This window comes from Pangasianodon hypophthalmus, chromosome 24 (genome assembly GCF_027358585.1).
Source record: "Pangasianodon hypophthalmus isolate fPanHyp1 chromosome 24, fPanHyp1.pri, whole genome shotgun sequence".
Lineage (NCBI taxonomy): Eukaryota > Metazoa > Chordata > Actinopteri > Siluriformes > Pangasiidae > Pangasianodon > Pangasianodon hypophthalmus.
In genome coordinates this window covers 3,172,738-3,190,598 of record NC_069733.1, presented here as the reverse complement: position 1 = coordinate 3,190,598, position 17,861 = coordinate 3,172,738, and the positions used below count along the sequence as shown (strand labels likewise).

Sequence of the window (17,861 nt, the reverse complement as noted above, 5' to 3'; positions counted from 1 at the left end):
TAAACATTATTAAAAGACAGTGGAACAGATGTAATGTGCACACGGCTGTATCTAAGCCTTGGTTAAATGTTTTGCAGTTTAATTATCAGAGAAGATTTACTGGTTTAGACACATTTGTTCTAATGGAGCTCTTCCTTTCCCAGCTCAGTGTTTACTCTCCTGCCCTCTAGTGGCGAAACACTGGAACTGCACTTATTGCAAATTACTAGCAGTCACCAAGAGCTGAGACCAAACTGTGTTACAGTATCACAATATTACAAATATTACAATCTTACATCATTACAGTGTTAAAATATTACAGTATTACATCACTGCAGTATTAAAATATTACACCATCACATATTACAGTATTACAGTATTATATCATTACAGTATTAGAGCCTAACAAGCCTGATACAACACAACTCAGTGTTAAAATGAGTTTAATCACGTGATTTATATTATTTAAACGCAGTCCTGCTGCCAAGGGCGATGTGGCTTCTTTAACACCTTTTTTTGCGTCACACTTCAGCTTTATGATTGGCCGGCAACGACGAACACGATCAACCAATCAGAGCGGCGAGTTGTAAAAACGGACCAATCAGAGCGCGAGCTGTAGGTGTTCCGCTTTCCCTGCAATCTCTCGCTGATCTGACTTCAGATTGAGAGAATTCAAGATGGCCGCCGCCTCAGGTGAGTATTTACTTCAGAAACAAAATAAGCAGAGTGTAACTTTCGCTTGCGGAGCTAATACACTGTGTAGATTTGTTGCAGTGGAAGAAACGTCTCGGAGTGTTACATTATAGACACTTGAAGTGAAGTGTGTGAGCGCGTTTGTACTTTTTTTATTCTTATAAAACTAGGCTGCATTGCTAACATGAGTAATGCTATTCAGTTAGCTTTAGCTCTCTTAGCAGGTCAAGATAGCCGCCTAACTTAATCCCTTTCCGCCTCGGGAAGATGCCGAGTTTTTTTCTTTTCCGGTGTGAACACATTTTTAAGGTAATAAACTCGTAATAAAGTCGGAATAGCAGCTGCGTGTGTGAGCTCTGCGCCGCGGTGTCAGGGTGAACACACAGCTCGGATGAAGGCTCAGAAGTTGGCTGAATCCCAAACGGCTCCCTGTTGGACTTATAGTGCGCTACCTAGGATGCGGAAGCCATTATTTAATTTGAACCAAATGTAGTGCAGTAATGTAGGGAGTGAGCAGCGATTGGGATTCGTCCAAATTCGTCACTTTGGCGAGCTCGCTAGCGGTTAGCTCAGCTCACTGACGCGTTTATTGTTTAAAAAAAAAGAGAGAGACGTAAGTGTGTGTGTGTGTGTGTGTGGAGGATGTGGAAAGTTCTGGTTGTGTTTTGAATGAGATGAAGGTTGTTGTCTTGTATGTGCAGTGCAACAGGTGTTAATAACTGTCGCGAGCCATGTTCATTAACTGATGTGTTATTACATTGTTATTACTATTATCTATTCTTGTGCAGTGTTTTTGCGTCTATTACACTATTGTGTGCATATTTTGATATTTTATAACTGTGTGTGGGGGGGTTCTTTGACATTCTGATTCATCACATGTGTGTTGCATCACTTAGGGAAACACACAAATCTCAGCTAGAGCCACGGCGATACATAATGAGTAAAACATGACAGAGCACGCTGTTCTAGGAAATTAATCAACAACCGTGCGGCGTAATGCGGTCCGACACAGAGCGGAGTTACAGTTACCACGCCGAAATTGATTATTTTCCAGGAACGGCACACGTCTCTTATACCACAGCCATCTGCCGACACTGTCCTCTACAACCCGTTGTAGTTTTTATCCGTTTATTGTTACGTTTAACGTACGCAAAACAATTTAGTTCCTGTTATCGCAGCTATAAACAGTCGTTCCCTCGCCAGCTTCTCTGCTACTGTTTTTTGTTTCCTCTGATTCTTGAATTTAATGACAAACAAACCCCAAACGTTATTTTACCGAAAAATCGCGAAGTCCCGAAGAAATTTTACTGACTGTTACGAAGACTCCTTTCATTAACGTTAAATAAAGATCTCCTCACAGAAAACTTAAGCATATCATTGAGCATATGCTTTTTTTTTGTTGTTGTTAAATACCAGCATTGTATATAATCTGTTATGAGCTGTTACTATAGAAACGATAACGTATCTGAACGAGCGCATTTATATAAACGTGTGCTGGTGTAGAAAACTAATTAACACCACCTGACCAATCGGATTCGGGAATTTAACAGGAAAGAATCCTAAAGTTACGAACCAGCCTCCTTTTTTACTGCGTATAACAAATACTACACCGGACGTCTTTTATTTTCAGGGGAAATATACAGAATTTTCAGATCCGGAAAACACGTACAGGAAGTGAGTCGTGTTTTTAGTCGTGTCCTGACGTTAGCTAGCTATCTGGTTATCTATAGCTAGCTAAATACTTTCACAAGAACAAAGCAAAGTAATTAATTTGTTTGTTTTCTGTGTGTTGAAAGGTTTTGGTTTGAAGAAGGTTTGAGATACGACGCAGGGCCTTGGTCAAATTACAGCTAGCTTATCTTACGTTTTGGGTTAAATTACATTTGCTACCATCAGGGATGTGTCATTTATTTATTTATTTATTTTTTTACTTTTAGCTTTCTGGAAAACTGAAGGTGTGTTAATAAATCATTAAGTCACTTAATTGGACCTTAAGGACCACTTCACGTTGTAAAAATATACCTGTACAGTACCGTCTGTTCTGACTGTGTGCATTTCGAGTGTGTGACGTCAGACAAGGCAAACACGTGCGTAGTGCAGGACGGAGCGGACACAAAGCACTTGCCCTTGACAGCAAGAATAACAAGTTAAAATGTAATTCTGTGGCAGTCGTGACGCAATGTTTTTCTTTCGCACGTATCATGTCAAATCTCGCCTCTTGGTTGGGAGATCTGACTCACAAGCAGTTCGCTAACTGGACGTTCGGGAAGTTGTTTGCATCAAACCTGTCAGTAGTGACCAACATGGTGGAATTTGAGAAGCATCTCATGTCGTTTTTTTGGGGTTTTTTTTGGCATGACAGGAAAGGTGTGTAGGTTAATGGTTAAGTTTGAGGCTTTCTGCCTGTGTTCCCGTGCTCAATTACACACTTAAAACTCTCATTTCTGCTTTCGAAAAAAAAGACACTTCCAATAACTTGATTGACTAATCACTGCTGGAGCGGTGCTACAAATGACTCACAATAACATACAACATCAACACTGCAAACACAACTGTACAACAAAGTCCCAGTGGTTTAATCATTCTGCTCAGTGCATCACAGCATCCATGGATATTTTCAAAATGTGTGTCAGTCTCAGTGAAGGAGGCGTGGCCTCTGTACCTGTCAGTCTCAGTGAAGATTAGGTGTGGCCTCTGTACCTGTCAATCCAGTGAAGGAGGCGTGGCCTCTGTACCTGTCAGTCTCAGTGAAGGAGGCGTGGCCTCTGTACCTGTCAGTCTCAGTGAAGGAGGCGTGGCCTCTGTACCTGTCAGTCTCAGTGAAGGAGGTGTGGCCTCTGTACCTGTCAATCCAGTGAAGGAGGCGTGGCCTCTGTACCTGTCAGTCTCAGTGAAGGAAGTGTGGCCTATTTACCTGTCAGGCTCAGTGAAGGAGGTGTGGCCTATTTACCTGTCAGTCAAAGTGAAGGAGGTGTATCTTCTGTACTTGTCAGTTCCAGGAAAGGAGGCATGGCCTCTATGTCAATCCCAGTGAAGGAGACGTGGCCTCTGTACCTGTCAGTACATACCGAATCACATTGTAAAAACTCCCATGTGCATGATATTAAAAGCTTTTTTGATTATATTAGTTTCATACAGTTTATTTACGGTTTAAACCCTGATCTTTAAATTTTAGTTAGAAATCGTGTTGTGGGGTCTTGATTGCTGGTGCACACAGTTTGTCTTTGTCAAGCAGAATGTTGAGGTGAGATTAGCACTGCTCATGGATCGTTACCCAACAGATTTGACAAATGGAATGAGGTGTGTGTATGTGTGTGTGTGTGTGTGTGTGTGTGTGTGTGGTGTTTTAACAGCTTGGGAACTAAGCACTAGTGATTCAGTGTGAAATGAGAGGACTACAGACAAGTCACAGTTGAAGGGCTGCAAAATAATTGCTAAAATCTCACGTAGAATGATTTTGCTCATTATTAAATTCACAATGATTTATTGCAATTCATTATCCATTTTTTTCATATTTCATGCTTCCAGAGTGCGAGTGTATTGCTCCTTTTTTAATTTTTTAAAAGCGCGAGTAGACTTTGGAGTTAGCGCTTGTGCAAAACTGGAGTATGACATGCAGAGTACTATTCTGACTTATGTCTGTTTTTATAAAGAAAAATCTTTTCACACAGCAGGCAACTCTTTTTGCCGCCTGACTCTCTGTTTCGTGGATGGAAAGGGAGTGTGCTTGTCCTGAGCATGCTTGCGATGGTTTCTTGGGCTTGAGCTCACTTGCTGCTTCACCCGTGTCAGTGTCTGACCAAAGTCACTCCTTGAAGGATGAACGATTGTTGAGTGTTAGGAATTTTAGTGACTCATTTTAGTTAAATGATTCATTCAGATTTGTGCACTGATTCGTGGAGTTGCACATCTCACACATCCAGTGAAGCATTGCACATCACACACATGTACGAAACCTCTCCATGTTTATGTCTGTTATTTTTTATGCCGTTCTCCCAGGCTCCAGGTGAGGGCGCCACTCTGTTCTACTCTCTCTCTCTCTCTCTCTCTCTCTCTCTCTCCCTCTCTCTCTTGCGGCTGACTGAAGCTCAGTGCTGCATCCTCCCTGTCTCTGCTTCCCCGTGGAGACGCCATGTCCTCCACGTCGTCCTGCTCCTCGTCGGGGGAGACGAGCCCGGAGGACGTTCCCCGAGGAGGAGGAACCATCCGTGTCTACCTCCCCAACAAACAGCGCACAGTGGTGAGTGCACCCCTGAAAAATTTCCAGTCAAACCCAAAGTCTTCAGTGACGTCACACAGATGTGGTTTAGGAGGCTGGTATCTATAAACATGAGCACAACATCACCGTGTACTCGTTGTGTTTAGGTGAACGTGCGTCCAGGTCAGACGGTGCACGACAGTCTGGACAAAGCGCTCAAGGTGCGAGGCCTCACTCAGGACTGTTGCGCCGTTTTCCGCCTCCTCGAAGGGTGAGTGTAGCGTTACGCACGATGCCTCCCTCACTTACTGCTCTTTTTATATTCCTGATCAAGTCCTTTCAGTGAAAGAATTAAAACATCAACGCGACACCAATCATTTTTATTACTAAGTAAATACCTTTTTATTATTATTTAACCGTTTATTCTTGTTATTCATCCTCTGGTCAGTCGTAAAAGGCTGACAGAATGGAACACTGACATCACACCCCTCGTCGGAGAGGAGCTTCTTGTCGAGGTTTTGGACGACGTCCCCCTCACCATGCACAACTTCGTAAGTATTCCTGAAAATACACATTCATGATCGCCGTCTCCAGTAACTAGATCAGCTTTATATATATTTAGTCAATGATAATAGTATAATTGCAAAGGAAATGACATCACTGCAAATCCGTAACGTTAAGATGCTATATTCTGGATTTTCAGTAAACACTCACCATACTGTGTATGCTCAGAGCCTGTCACTTCTACCACAAGTTTCATTATATTTATTGGACACGTCGTGTAATTGTAATTAACGATCTTCAGCTACACGTTGTAACTCAACAACATCTTGCTTTCAAACGTCTCCGCAGGTTCGTAAAACCTTCTTTAAGTTAGCGTACTGTGACTTCTGCCACAAGTTCCTGTTTAACGGCTTCCGGTGTCAGACGTGCGGCTACAAGTTCCACCAGCACTGCAGCAGCAAAGTGCCCACAGTCTGCGTGGACATGGACACCATGAAACGGTGAGAGGATGTGATTTTGGAGTTGAGTTGGAGTCAGGCACAGGCGATGTACCACAATGTGAAATGAGCAACATTATTTGTAAGGAATTTTTGTTAGTTACTGAAATTCACATTCACATCAAAGATGCATCTTCCTTGTTATGTATTGAACGTTTATTTTTAATTATGTAATGGAAGATGGTGTATTCCGGACAGTTTCCTGTTTCTCATTCAGAATGAACTGAGCATAGAGAATTGAACGCGTGTGTGTATGTGCGTGTGTGTGTGTGTGTGTTTTCTCAGGTATGCAGGAGATTGTGCAACAGTCACTGGTGAAGTTGTGTCCGATCCTATTCCCGCTGGCATCCCTTTAACCCCTGAGCCTGCTGGGTACGTGCACGTGTGAGATTATGTTCAATAACGCTTAAGAGGAATTCACGTCACATTGAAACCTAATCAGAAAGAAGTGTGTTTTACTTTGAGAAATCTTTATTCGGCTGATTTTACCTAATCATGTCAGGATTCAGGGATGAATTTACCACTGCCAGATTTCTTTTTTACCGAAAGAAATAAGTAAAACATGATCGTCACTGGTACTCCATCTATAAAACACACATATTAAAGCATGTGTAATTAGCGTATAACTGTGTTTGCAGTTCAGCGCTGCTCTCGCCAGCCTCGGCGTTCCACTTCCCCATGCCGGGAGGGGACGGTCAGTCTCTGCAGAGGCTTCGCTCCACCTCAACCCCCAACGTCCACATGGTCAGCACGCTGGGGCCTGGAGCGGCCAGCGTCATCGAGGTCAGACACACAAACTTAAAGCCACCATCAGGATGGTTTGAGTAAACAGACAGTACGGTCCAAAAGTCTTGAGTCCACTACCAAGGAGCGCTCATCAGTCAAACACTGTGACAAGTCCTCGCATGAAACTGACGTTATTCAGACACTCTTAAGAGCAAGGCTATAAACATCTGACCTCATACATTGATTTGATTCTTTAGGAAATGATTCAGTGAGTTGATGGAATTTTAACATGACCTACAAATGAAATGAAGGAAAAATGATGAAATCTTGTACAAGGGTGGACAAATCATAATTTCATTAGCTAACCACCGGGAATAGCAGTAATTAAGGATGTACGTCTCGAAATGTTTGTTTTGCGCTACTCAGTAGAGACATTCAGTGTCACAGGGTCTCAAATTTAAGACAGTGTGTGTCGGTTAACGTCACTCATATTGCCACCATAAAATACATAGAAAAACCAAAACAGTTCCTGGTACTGGACTCTCACTTTTCTACCTGCTTCTGCCACCTTTTTAGGTTTACTCCATCATTTTATTCATTCTTTTTTTCCCCCCCCACTCTCATTTAGGAGGCATTAAAATCCAACAGCCCAATGGGTGAGTTTTTTGTTTTTATCACGACGGCATTGTTTTTGAACGTCACTATCACATGACACGCTTTCATTTTCTACAGCCGTGATTTTCCGCCTTCTGAGTTCATGCACTTCACTAAATCAGGCGCCTAAACCACAGACACAGTTTTTTTTAAATACATTTTTTAATAAATTTCATGTTGTACAAGAGAATGTTAGTGAAAGTATCTCCCACAGGACCAGAATCCTCTCCCAAACCCTCGACTAGTCCACCTCACCTTGGCTCTCCGGGTCGAAAACCACCCAAATCGCCCCCGGAGCGCAAACCGGCCCCCATCCTTGACGGAAAAAAGGAAAGGAATCAGGTGAGAAGCTTTAGTGAGATCTCTGTAGCCTGTTTCATGCTTATGAATATAATAACCTTCAGAATCAGTATTGTTAAAATACTCCTCTGAAGTGGATTTGGAGTGTGTGGTTTGTTTTGGGTTCCCCAGCGTTACAGAGACTCGAGCTACTACTGGGAAGTGCCGTCGCACCAAGTGACCATGCAGAAGCGCATCGGCGCCGGCTCCTTTGGCACCGTCTTCAAGGGCAAGTGGCACGGAGACGTGGCCATCAAGATCCTGAAGGTGACAGAGCCGACGCCGGAGCAGCTGCAGGCCTTCAGGAATGAAATGCAGGTCCTGCGGTGAGTGTTCCTCCATACACTTTATACTACAGCGCTGCTGATTTCTCAGTCTGAAGGGGTGGAATAATTTTCCAGCTGTTCCAGCTGCAAGGCAAATGACAAGTTTATATTAATGCACTCGTTTTAATAGATCTAATGTATAGAAAATTGTATATATTAAAAAAAACACATTTGTAATCCTCGATAAGGTGAAGTTTTCTATAAGGAGACGTCGATTTAGCAGTTTTGGGAGGTTTTTAAATATTAACTAAGCTCTATTAACATGACTGCCCTCAGGATGTTAGTATGGGTTCAGCACTGGGGAAATGAGACGAGAGTGTGTTAAACACACTACTGGAGTACAGAGCACTGCTTGCGTGCTTATAACATGATCTTCCTCTGTTCTCTTTCTCTCCTGTTGTGTCTCTCTTGTACAGGAAGACGCGCCACGTCAACATCCTGCTGTTCATGGGCTTCATGACGAAGCCGCACTTCGCCATAATCACGCAGTGGTGCGAAGGCAGCAGCCTTTACCGCCACCTGCACGTCACCGAGACCAAATTCGACACCATGAGGCGCATCGACGTGGCGCGCCAGACGGCGCAGGGCATGGAGTACGTAAATCTACGCCTCAGAATGAGTAACTGATAGATAGATAGATAGATTGATGAATCATAAATTCACTACACTTCACCTGGAGGAGTTTGTGTTCTGTGGTTTAAGTGTGACCATAATGTACAAGTAAATGCTAGCCAAGTGATTCATTTCATGTAACAGCATCTTATAACAACATCAACATCATATAACAGCATCCAAACCTATTTGAATGTATTGACGTATGTTCCATTTAAAGGTGCTTCGTTTAGCAGCAGTAGCCAACCAGAGACATTTCCTCTGGTTAACAGATAGAAGATCAGTGGCGCACTATCCTTCCTTGTCTTACTTGCCTCACCACTGTTTACGCTCTTTGCTGTGCCCAGTAATGATTTACCGTTCTGAGGAAATAACGAAGTTCCGTTTTCATTTCAAGTGCATTAACATCAACTTTTCCTTTGTTTCTGACAGCTACCTTCACGCCAAGAACATCATTCATCGGGACCTGAAATCTAATAGTATCCTCACAGCAGGATTTAAAACTACTAGCAAACATTTCATATGATGTACAAATGAAGTCCATTTGTAATTCAAGAACACTGTGTTATGAAATAATTATTCCTCAGCTGGGTGAGAAATGAGAGATGTCTGGAACACATTCATTCATGTTCAGTGAAGTTTTTGGAAAGTAGCACTGATGCTTAAATATCCGTCTAAATGGAACAGGCTTTTTTTCTAAATTCTCAGAAATGTTGCCTATGTAGGCAAACACACAGCCAGAATAAAGTTTTTTTTTTTTGAATGTTTGTCACATGACCAGTCACACTGTCTCTGGTGTGTGTGGTGGTGGTACAGCCGTGTTCCTTAGCCCTGGTGTCAGATATCTTCCTGCACGAGGGTTGGACGGTGAAGATCGGCGACTTCGGCTTGGCCACGGTGAAGTCTCGCTGGAGCGGCTCGCAGCAGGTGGAGCAGCCCAGCGGATCCATACTCTGGATGGTGAGCATTCACGCACTCGGTTTAGCGAACGAGCCAAACCGGCGTATCAGCGTTTACTAAAAATGTACACACACTTAAAGACGCAAACGCCGGACACCAATAACGTCTCGGTCGATCATTTTCTCTTCTCAAGGCTCCGGAGGTGATCCGCATGCAGGACCCGAACCCTTACACCTTCCAGTCGGACGTGTACGGCTACGGCGTGGTGCTGTTCGAGCTCATGTCCGGCACGCTGCCTTACTCCAATATCAACAACCGCGACCAGGTGAGAGTCACACAACCACTTTTATCTGCCAAATAAGATTATATACACAAGGCAAGACATTTGTTTTACAAATTATCTATGAGAAATATTTATTGTTCATTCACAGATATTTAACAGCTGGTCTCGATTAGGGTGATGTCCTTTTCGCTTTGGCACTATCTGTCTCTGCAGGTGTGAGGAAAAAGCTTAGCTAGCGAGGTTTATAGCGCTGTGTTTGCTTAACCTTAACTCCTTACGCAACATGATCTTTGCAGGAAGAAAGCCGATGGAATGAAAACATTTCCAATTTAAACATCTCCATGCCATTTTGGTGAAATAATATATTTATGATTTCTTTAATTTAAGTATGTTATATACCAGAATTCATCCACAGTGACAGCCGACTGGTTTTCCCAGACCGCCACACATATTACACTTAGCTCATTTATTGACATGATTCCCGTTCTAAACTAATTTCTTTTACTCCAGATCATTTTCATGGTGGGTCGAGGCTACCTGTCACCAGACCTCAGCAAGCTGTACAGTAACTGCCCCAAGTCCATGAAACGTCTCATCATTGACTGTCTGAAATTCAAACAGGACGAAAGGCCGCTCTTTCCTCAGGTGGGAATGAAACAGCGATTAAAATTTTTTTTTTTTTTTTCTTTCCACAAGTTCATTTTCTCCTTACTGATATGATAGCTAGCATGAGCTACACTTGAAAGTCATGTGGCTTCATATACACTTATTAAAAAAAAAAATCTGGTTCATGGTTGCTCAAACATGTTTAACATGTTACTCTCATCCTTGCAATGATCTTATTGTTTAAATCCAAATCATTTTCATTTTGTAACAGTGCAATGTTGATCCAAGCACTTTTTTTTTTTCATATCGCACTTTGTAAAGATGATGATGCAATCGCTTTTACTGTCATCACCGTGACCTTCCCAGTCGACGACTAAAGACGATTTTAGAAATATAATTAAGGATTATATTCTGTTGATTATTTTCCTATAACAGCACATCCTGAAATGTTTTATCTCTTTTTTTTTGACAGCAATTTCCCAATGATTGTTTATTAAAGAATGAAACATTATACTTTTTATTCATTTATACATCCATGAAACATGTTAGTTCCTGTCATCACTTATGTTATAGCAGCCCTCTCTTTTTTTTTTTTTAATCACAAATGAATCCAAACAATGTTCCAATTTCTTAGGATCACCATAACTGTGTTTGTGACGTTTCACATAAGTGTGTGTGTGTGTTTTCCTCCAGATCCTGGTGTCCATCGAGCAGGTGCAGGATCTCTTGCCCAAGATCGAGCGCAGCGCCTCGGAGCCATCGCTGCACCGCGCCGTTCACGCTGAGGACCTGAACCCGCTGCTGCTGCACACCACACGCCTCCTGCCTCTGTGAAACCAGAAGATTCTGCACAAGATTCTGTCCTCCGCACTCACTACACACTCACACACACACTCTCTCTCTCTCACACACACACACACACACACATTCCTGCTGTGCATTCCTTGTCTCCTTAACGCATCAGCAAAACTTTCCAGTCATTCCAGTCATTTCTCCGTGTGAACAAACGGTCCTCTGATACGATTTATTCATATTTTATTCTTCCCTTTTGCAACCCGAGAGCATTTATTTTTACTCTGAAATCCGTCACAAACTCGATTCGATTGTGGCCACATTCGCAGACGTAGAGAAACCTAAAGCGTTTCTGAGTTATAGTGATATTTCCGTTATGGGGATTTTGATCACATTTCTAATTAAACTCATTTCATTCATGTTTAGATGCGGGATTGCGAACGTCCGATTCTGCGTTTAGAAACACCAGTCGGTTTGCACTTTAATATTAGAAATCCATACACGACGAGCGAACACTACACGTTTTCTAAAGCACCAGTACCTTCCTGTCATGACTTAGACATGTTTAAAAAAATTGCACTCCTTCCCTTAAGCTAAGGCTTGATCAAGGCGGCTTCGTTAGCGTAGTCAGTTATGCAGTTTATTCCAGTAATCAGCATGTACCGTTGTGTTACCATGGTAACAGAGCATTTAATCCTTGCACGTTTTAAAACCTTGGGACCAAGCAGCCAGAAATCAGTTTTTGTAACAAGGAGGAACGGGGGAAACGGAGCAGGTGGAATGAGGTTCCTGCAGATAAACCTTTCTTAGTCGCAGACTCGCCATCCTCTTAGGTGTTTTATAGGTAGCCGAGAGTTTTCACCGTATTACAGTAAAGAGCAAATTCCATTCAGAATGCACACATCACGTAACTAGCTATGTACAATTGTTTGTGCTGCCATGGCAACCGGCAGTTAGCTACAGATAGGAACGCCCCTTATAGAGACCAGTGTTAAATGACGTGAGGTTAGGAACGGACGCCGCTTTTCTTTGTTCGGTTCTTTGCATGCTGTCTAATCAAACAAGGGAGCAGGTTAGAAAACAGGAAGTAGTTATGTGTGAAAATTTTACCGTATCCCTCCCTCAGAAAACCTGTTCTACATAGCGACGATATATCGGCATGATGGTTTACGAAGAAATTCTGAAGGATAAAAGCGATCCTCTTGGGAACATGTTCTAGCAAAATAGCAACCACCTTAGCAACACCCTAGCAAGCACATGGAATACCATAGCAACCACTTTAGCAACAACCTTGCAACACCCTAGCAAACACCTGGGATGTCATAGCAACCATCTAGCAACAACCTTGCAACACACTAGCAAACACTTGGAATGCCATAGCAACCATCTAGCAACAACCTTGCAACACACTAGCAAACACCTGGGATGCCATAGCAACCATCTAGCAACAACCTTACAACACACTAGCAAACACCTGGGATGCCATAGCAACCATCTAGCAACAACCTTGCAACACCCTAGCAAACACCTGGGATGCCATGATAAGCTTCGCAAGTAATTTTAATTTATTTTTTTTTTGAGGAAATGCACGTTGCTAGTGAACGTGTAGCTGTAGACAGATAACGCAGGGTAACATCAGTTAACGAGAAACGCAGAGAAAAAAATCTTTATGGCCAGCAGGGTATCAGCGAGTCATCAGCAGTGTGTCCGGGTGATGATTTTTCAGTTAGCAGCGTGTACAGTGTGTTTCACGGGCTTGGCAGTCTAGCCGAGTACATTCCAGTTCAATCTGGACTGTGAAGCGGCACAGCGTGGTGGCGCAGGAGCGCAGATGGCTGCAGTGAGTAATCACGTAGTGTGTGTGTTCTATAGTGCTGGTGTATCCGCAGATGGGAAAAGAACTAGACATTTGTTAGCGACGGTATGTGTGTGTGTGTGTGTGTACAGTCAGCTCCAGAATTATTGGCACCCTCGGTAAAGACAGATTTAAAAAGAAAGGTTGTGATATAATGTTTTTGTGGTTAATCTCAGTGTGAAAGAAATCGAAACTTTATTTATTTATTTATTTATACATGTTCTTTACGCTGGGCAGCGATACTGTCCTGGGAACGCTAGAGGTGAGACGGGAATACATCCTGGGCACCATCCGTGTACACTCACTCACACCTACAGGCATTTTAGCGTGGCCAGTTCATGTACCTACCTGTTTTTGGGAGGTGGGAGGAAACCTGAGAACCCAGAGGAAACCCCACACAGACACAGGCAGAACATGCACAACTCCACACAGACAGTCACCTGAGCTCAGGATTGAACCCCCTGGGACCAAATTCTGACCTTTTAAATTGAAGTAAAATAAAATATCAATTATTGGCACCCCTTTTCTCATGAACAGAATATAATTGATGTAAAGTTCTCGTTTGTATATCACCTTCTTAAGTTCACCTGAGTGTTTAGGAACTCTTAAGCGATCATCCCTGACTTCCTGTTTTACTGGGGTATAAATACAAGGTGACACAAACCACATTTCTGTCATGCCAATAATTCTAGAGCTAAGGTTTGTACTTTCATATCGAACTCTTCTTTTCTGAGCAGAACTTTTTCAGTAGTTGGCTGCGTTTAGGTTGGTGGTTTGCTTAGTTAATTTTGCTGAACTAGAACTTGATGTACTCTATGTACAATTTTTGGTGAAAAAAGGCAAGCGGTGATGTAGGGAAAGCGTGATTGTGCATATTTGAATATTGCGATATATCTAACCGATTTACAACACAAATTGTATCGTGTGTAAGATGTGCAGGTTCGTAGGAATTGTAATGAACGAGAATTATTTTGTACGTATGAAGTTGAATCATGAAGCCCCACCGTCGGAAATATTCAGAAATTCATATGCTGCATTATCAGCTCTCTATTCAGCCACAAGGGGTCAGCGTTTAAAAAAAAAAAAAAAAAGAAGCACTCAACATCTTAACACTTCTCTTCTAAATTATTGAATTATTCTAAATTAATACAATTCACAAAGTGAGACTTTGGACATACATTTATTTTGGATCTAGAAAGCATAGATCAGCTCAAGATATAAGAGGCAAGGTCAAAGTAATTTTTGTGTCTTGTTTTGTTTTTGTTTTTTTTGTTTCCCCCCCCCCCTCCCCCCCTATTTCCTGAAGCAGTATCATCAACTAGTTTAGGTCACGCCTGAAAAACACAAAATGGACAGCTTGTGTCATTTCTTAGCTACTTTTATTGGTTTGTTTTTGAAACAGGGGCTGGTTACCCCTGAAAGTCTTCTCTGAGGAGGAGGAGTGTGTAGCTGTGATGAGCGTGAGCGGTATACAGTTAGCGTCACCGTATCACATCCGTGGCCCAAACTCCAGAATTCAAGCCTAGTCAGGGTTCTCAGCAGGACGTCAGCCGTTTCAGCACGTAGCATCTGTTAGAATTCGTTAACTACAATGTAGCTCTCTGACTGGATTTCTTTATCTGCTTGCTGACTAGCCAGCGGGTTTACTAGAGGTGCTGATTAGCAGGCTTGTGAACAAGCAGAATTACGTAATGAAGGCTGTTATGTCAGTAATAAAGGACGTGCTGTTAAAGGAACAACTGTTAGGCGGAGCTACTGTTACCACTATAATAACAGCACGTCCCGAAGTGTCTTATTTCTCTTATAACACAACAGTTTGCCAGCAGTTACAACTGTATATTTATTTAAGTAAAGGCATGCTGTACTTTGCGGATCCCTGTGAATGAGCTGTTACCATAGAAACGGTAGTATAATAATGTATTAGAACAACCACATTCATTATCAACCTGTGATTTGTCTTGCAGCTGAACTGCCAGAGGTGCTGTTATAGATAATTAATCAACCCCTTTGACTAATCAGGCTCAAGAATTCATCAGATGGATCTGCATTCAAACCCAGTTGAAACGTAGCATATCAATTTTTTTTAACTATTAAATACTTTATTGGTTCTGTTTGCATTTACAAAAGTGCAGTTCCTGCTCCTGAAGTCTGCAGTGATGGAAATGTTCAGCTGATCCCTCAGGACTCCAAGGCGCCATCAGTGTAACTCCATTTGAGTCGATGCAGGTTCGGAGCGGACGTTAAGGTGGCGCTGGAGAGGAGAAATCAACAAGTAGTACTTGAACGCAGCCTGTGTTTGGAATTTTGCTGGCTTTCTACCGCTCACTAGTGATCAAGATTGAGTCGTAAAAGTCGCATATCGTGTATCTGTTGTGTCATTTAAGCAAGTTGGTGTGTGTATTCAAGTGTGCGATTTGATGTTTTTAGCGTAAGATGAAGATTACTAGGTACTTTCGGTAGGTCAAAAACGTGCTCGTTAGCTGATATCCACATGCTGCAAATCGACTGGTGTATATTTCTAATTAACACATAACTGTTTATTAACGAGCTTTCAGAAATCATCGCCGCCGTTACCGAACCTCCTTCTCGCGGGGGTTCGGCCGCACACTGTTGTTGCAATAGTTAATTATATGTGTAAAATACTTTTCAGAAATATTCATATCTGAGAGGTTTGTGAGATTAGTTTGAGATTTTAAAAGACTTTTCGCGCAAGATCGGTTTCTATCTAGCTGAAGCGCGAGTTCACCACAAAGAACTGTTCCGATTTCATTAGTTCTCACTAACTAATATGCAGTTATACTTGATATAGACAAATCATTGTATATCCTGTCCATATTTACGTCACTAAAGTCAAACATAATAATTAAAAACGTAATGGCGGGGTCTTGTTAGATAAGTGCAATGTGACAAAAAAAGTAGTTTCTGATAACTGATGAAATAGCAATGGACTGTTCAACTCGACTATACATCATACAGAAATGCTAATGATAAATGAAAGATGATTTTCATGCTAGTAGCTATAATAATTAAAAAACATTAGTAATATTTTTCGATATTTTAATAATCATTTCAGTGCTCCATTCTTCGTACGTGGATTACCGAGTTAGCCGGATTGGATTGTTGACGATCTGCCCGTTCTTTAAAGCTCAGACCTTCCCTAGAGCTGCTTATTCAACATAAACAAGATTGGAACGCACATTTAGAAGCATTATGTAAATACAGAAAATAGTGTGTGTTATATATGACTAAACATATCATGCAATTATTAAATCAAGGTCATGTAACTGCTATTCCGAGTCCTCAAATTGATTTCGTGTGCCCGTGGATGTATCGCGGTGGTCACCCCCAGGCAAAATTGTAGGATTGTGTAGGACTATAGCTTGTATATTTGATGTCCATTCAAAGTGGAGATTGAAATACAGTTAAATCCTTCAAACGGTTTCTTTAGATGAGCTGAAATAAGCCAAAATAAAACCGGCACAACTTTATTCATTCGAGAACTCATAATGTAAAAAAAGCATTTTGATTTCATGGCTTTGATTTAATATCCTGTAGCCACATTCTTACTATATTGTGGGCAAGAAAAAATTCATTGTCCTCTCCAGACTTCCGTACTATTCCTATTTGGCAATCATTGACACGTTGATCATGGTTTTGATTTTCAAGTGCGTGTGAGGAATGGAATTAGCCCGTTCGGAATTAAAACGATTACTAAATCTGCCATTACGTCTTCTTGGATTTGTTAAGCAACATACGAAGAATGGAGTCACCACACAGAGACAGATTGTGTTTAATCTGCTATAGTGACATTATACAGTTATATCTGCTTTAGGTGACACGTAACATGAAAAGAGAAACAGTCAAAACTAAACAGTTATTGCAGAGTTGCACATTGAAACATAAAGAAAAAGCGACAGTTTCAGTTTTCATCTTTAAACTAAAAGCTTCTTAAAGACGGCTCATCTGTTTTCATGACGTCGGTCAGTGGGTGTGGCTTTATCTGTAGTAGATTTTAAAAAAAAATTTTTTTATTTGAGGGCTCCAATCTTTTCAACAGCTGGCCATCTGAAGCACACTGTTTAAAAATGCAATACAGTTACGAAAACTTTACAAAAGGCGTAAAACTCCACTTTAACGCGTCTGCTGTCAGGAACCGCGGAGGGGAAACGGGTCAAACTCTAAACTCAATCCACAGTTGTTTTTCTTCGCAAAGCAGAACACAACGATCAACTTTTGTTCAAAGGTTTTTGCATATTTTAGGTGAATTGCAATAATTTTTTTGTGTGTATAGTTGAAGAGGTATGGGGGGTGTTTAAAGTTTGCAATAAATGTACTCTGCTGTGTACAGTTACATTTCTTTCTTTTTTTTTTTGTTTTTTGTTTTTTGTTTTTTTTTTTTTTAGTTTTACTTTAAATTGTACTTGTTTCTATTTTTTGTGTAACGATTTCCAAAAGAACAAAATTATTTTAAAAAAAAAAAAGTAAAAGGAAATCTTAGTATTTTTTTAGGGTTATTATTTTTATTTGGTCTTAAAAATATGGAGGAGACAGGACTTTATTCTTAAAATAAAACGGTGGATTTGTGATGAATTACAGTTGTGTTCTTTTATTTTATCAGATGTTTTTTTTTTTTTTTTTTGTAAATAGCTAAAGGCTGAAAGTAATATAGGTGAATGTGTTATTTTACATGTTAAAGCTGTTATTATGTAAGGAATAAAAACTTAAGGATGTGCACTTTTAGGAAAAATAATCAGCCATGGGGTGGTTTGGTGAATTATTCCCATTTCACCACAGCAGTTGGTTATCAGTTAGATCTTTTAATTAATTAATGAATTACACTTTCTGCTTTATATCCATTTTTGTTTACATTTACTGTTGTGATATTTCCATGAAACAA

At 41.2% G+C, this 17,861-nt stretch overlaps 1 protein-coding gene across 2 annotated transcripts; it reads left to right on the top strand.

The window, feature by feature from the left end:
* The first annotated feature begins 537 nt into the window (after positions 1 to 537).
* On the top strand, positions 538 to 17,554 carry araf (A-Raf proto-oncogene, serine/threonine kinase). Of its 2 annotated transcripts, none has more exons than XM_026939936.3 (16): positions 538 to 672; positions 4,672 to 4,912; positions 5,038 to 5,141; positions 5,319 to 5,421; positions 5,723 to 5,874; positions 6,157 to 6,243; positions 6,510 to 6,654; positions 7,226 to 7,253; positions 7,466 to 7,593; positions 7,723 to 7,916; positions 8,333 to 8,509; positions 8,961 to 9,007; positions 9,370 to 9,488; positions 9,622 to 9,753; positions 10,222 to 10,356; positions 11,011 to 17,554. In XM_026939936.3, exons 2-16 carry the CDS (start codon positions 4,805 to 4,807, stop codon positions 11,149 to 11,151), a joined length of 1,800 nt encoding a protein of 599 aa, XP_026795737.1. In that variant the 5' UTR covers positions 538 to 672; positions 4,672 to 4,804; the 3' UTR covers positions 11,152 to 17,554. The 2 variants fall into 2 exon arrangements, with proteins under 2 accessions (XP_026795737.1, XP_034154893.1); XM_034299002.2 differs by lacking the exon at positions 538 to 672 and adding an exon at positions 709 to 803.
* Positions 17,555 to 17,861: the final 307 nt, after the last annotated feature.

Bases quoted from the DNA above. Each gene is read 5' to 3' on its own strand.
- araf (XM_026939936.3), top strand. From the start codon at position 4,805: ATGTCCTCCACGTCGTCCTGCTCCTCGTCGGGGGAGACGAGCCCGGAG. The intron at 4,913-5,037 runs GTGAGTGCACCC...CGTTGTGTTTAG, and splicing joins CCAACAAACAGCGCACAGTG to GTGAACGTGCGTCCAGGTCA. The intron at 10,357-11,010 runs GTGGGAATGAAA...GTTTTCCTCCAG, and splicing joins AAAGGCCGCTCTTTCCTCAG to ATCCTGGTGTCCATCGAGCA.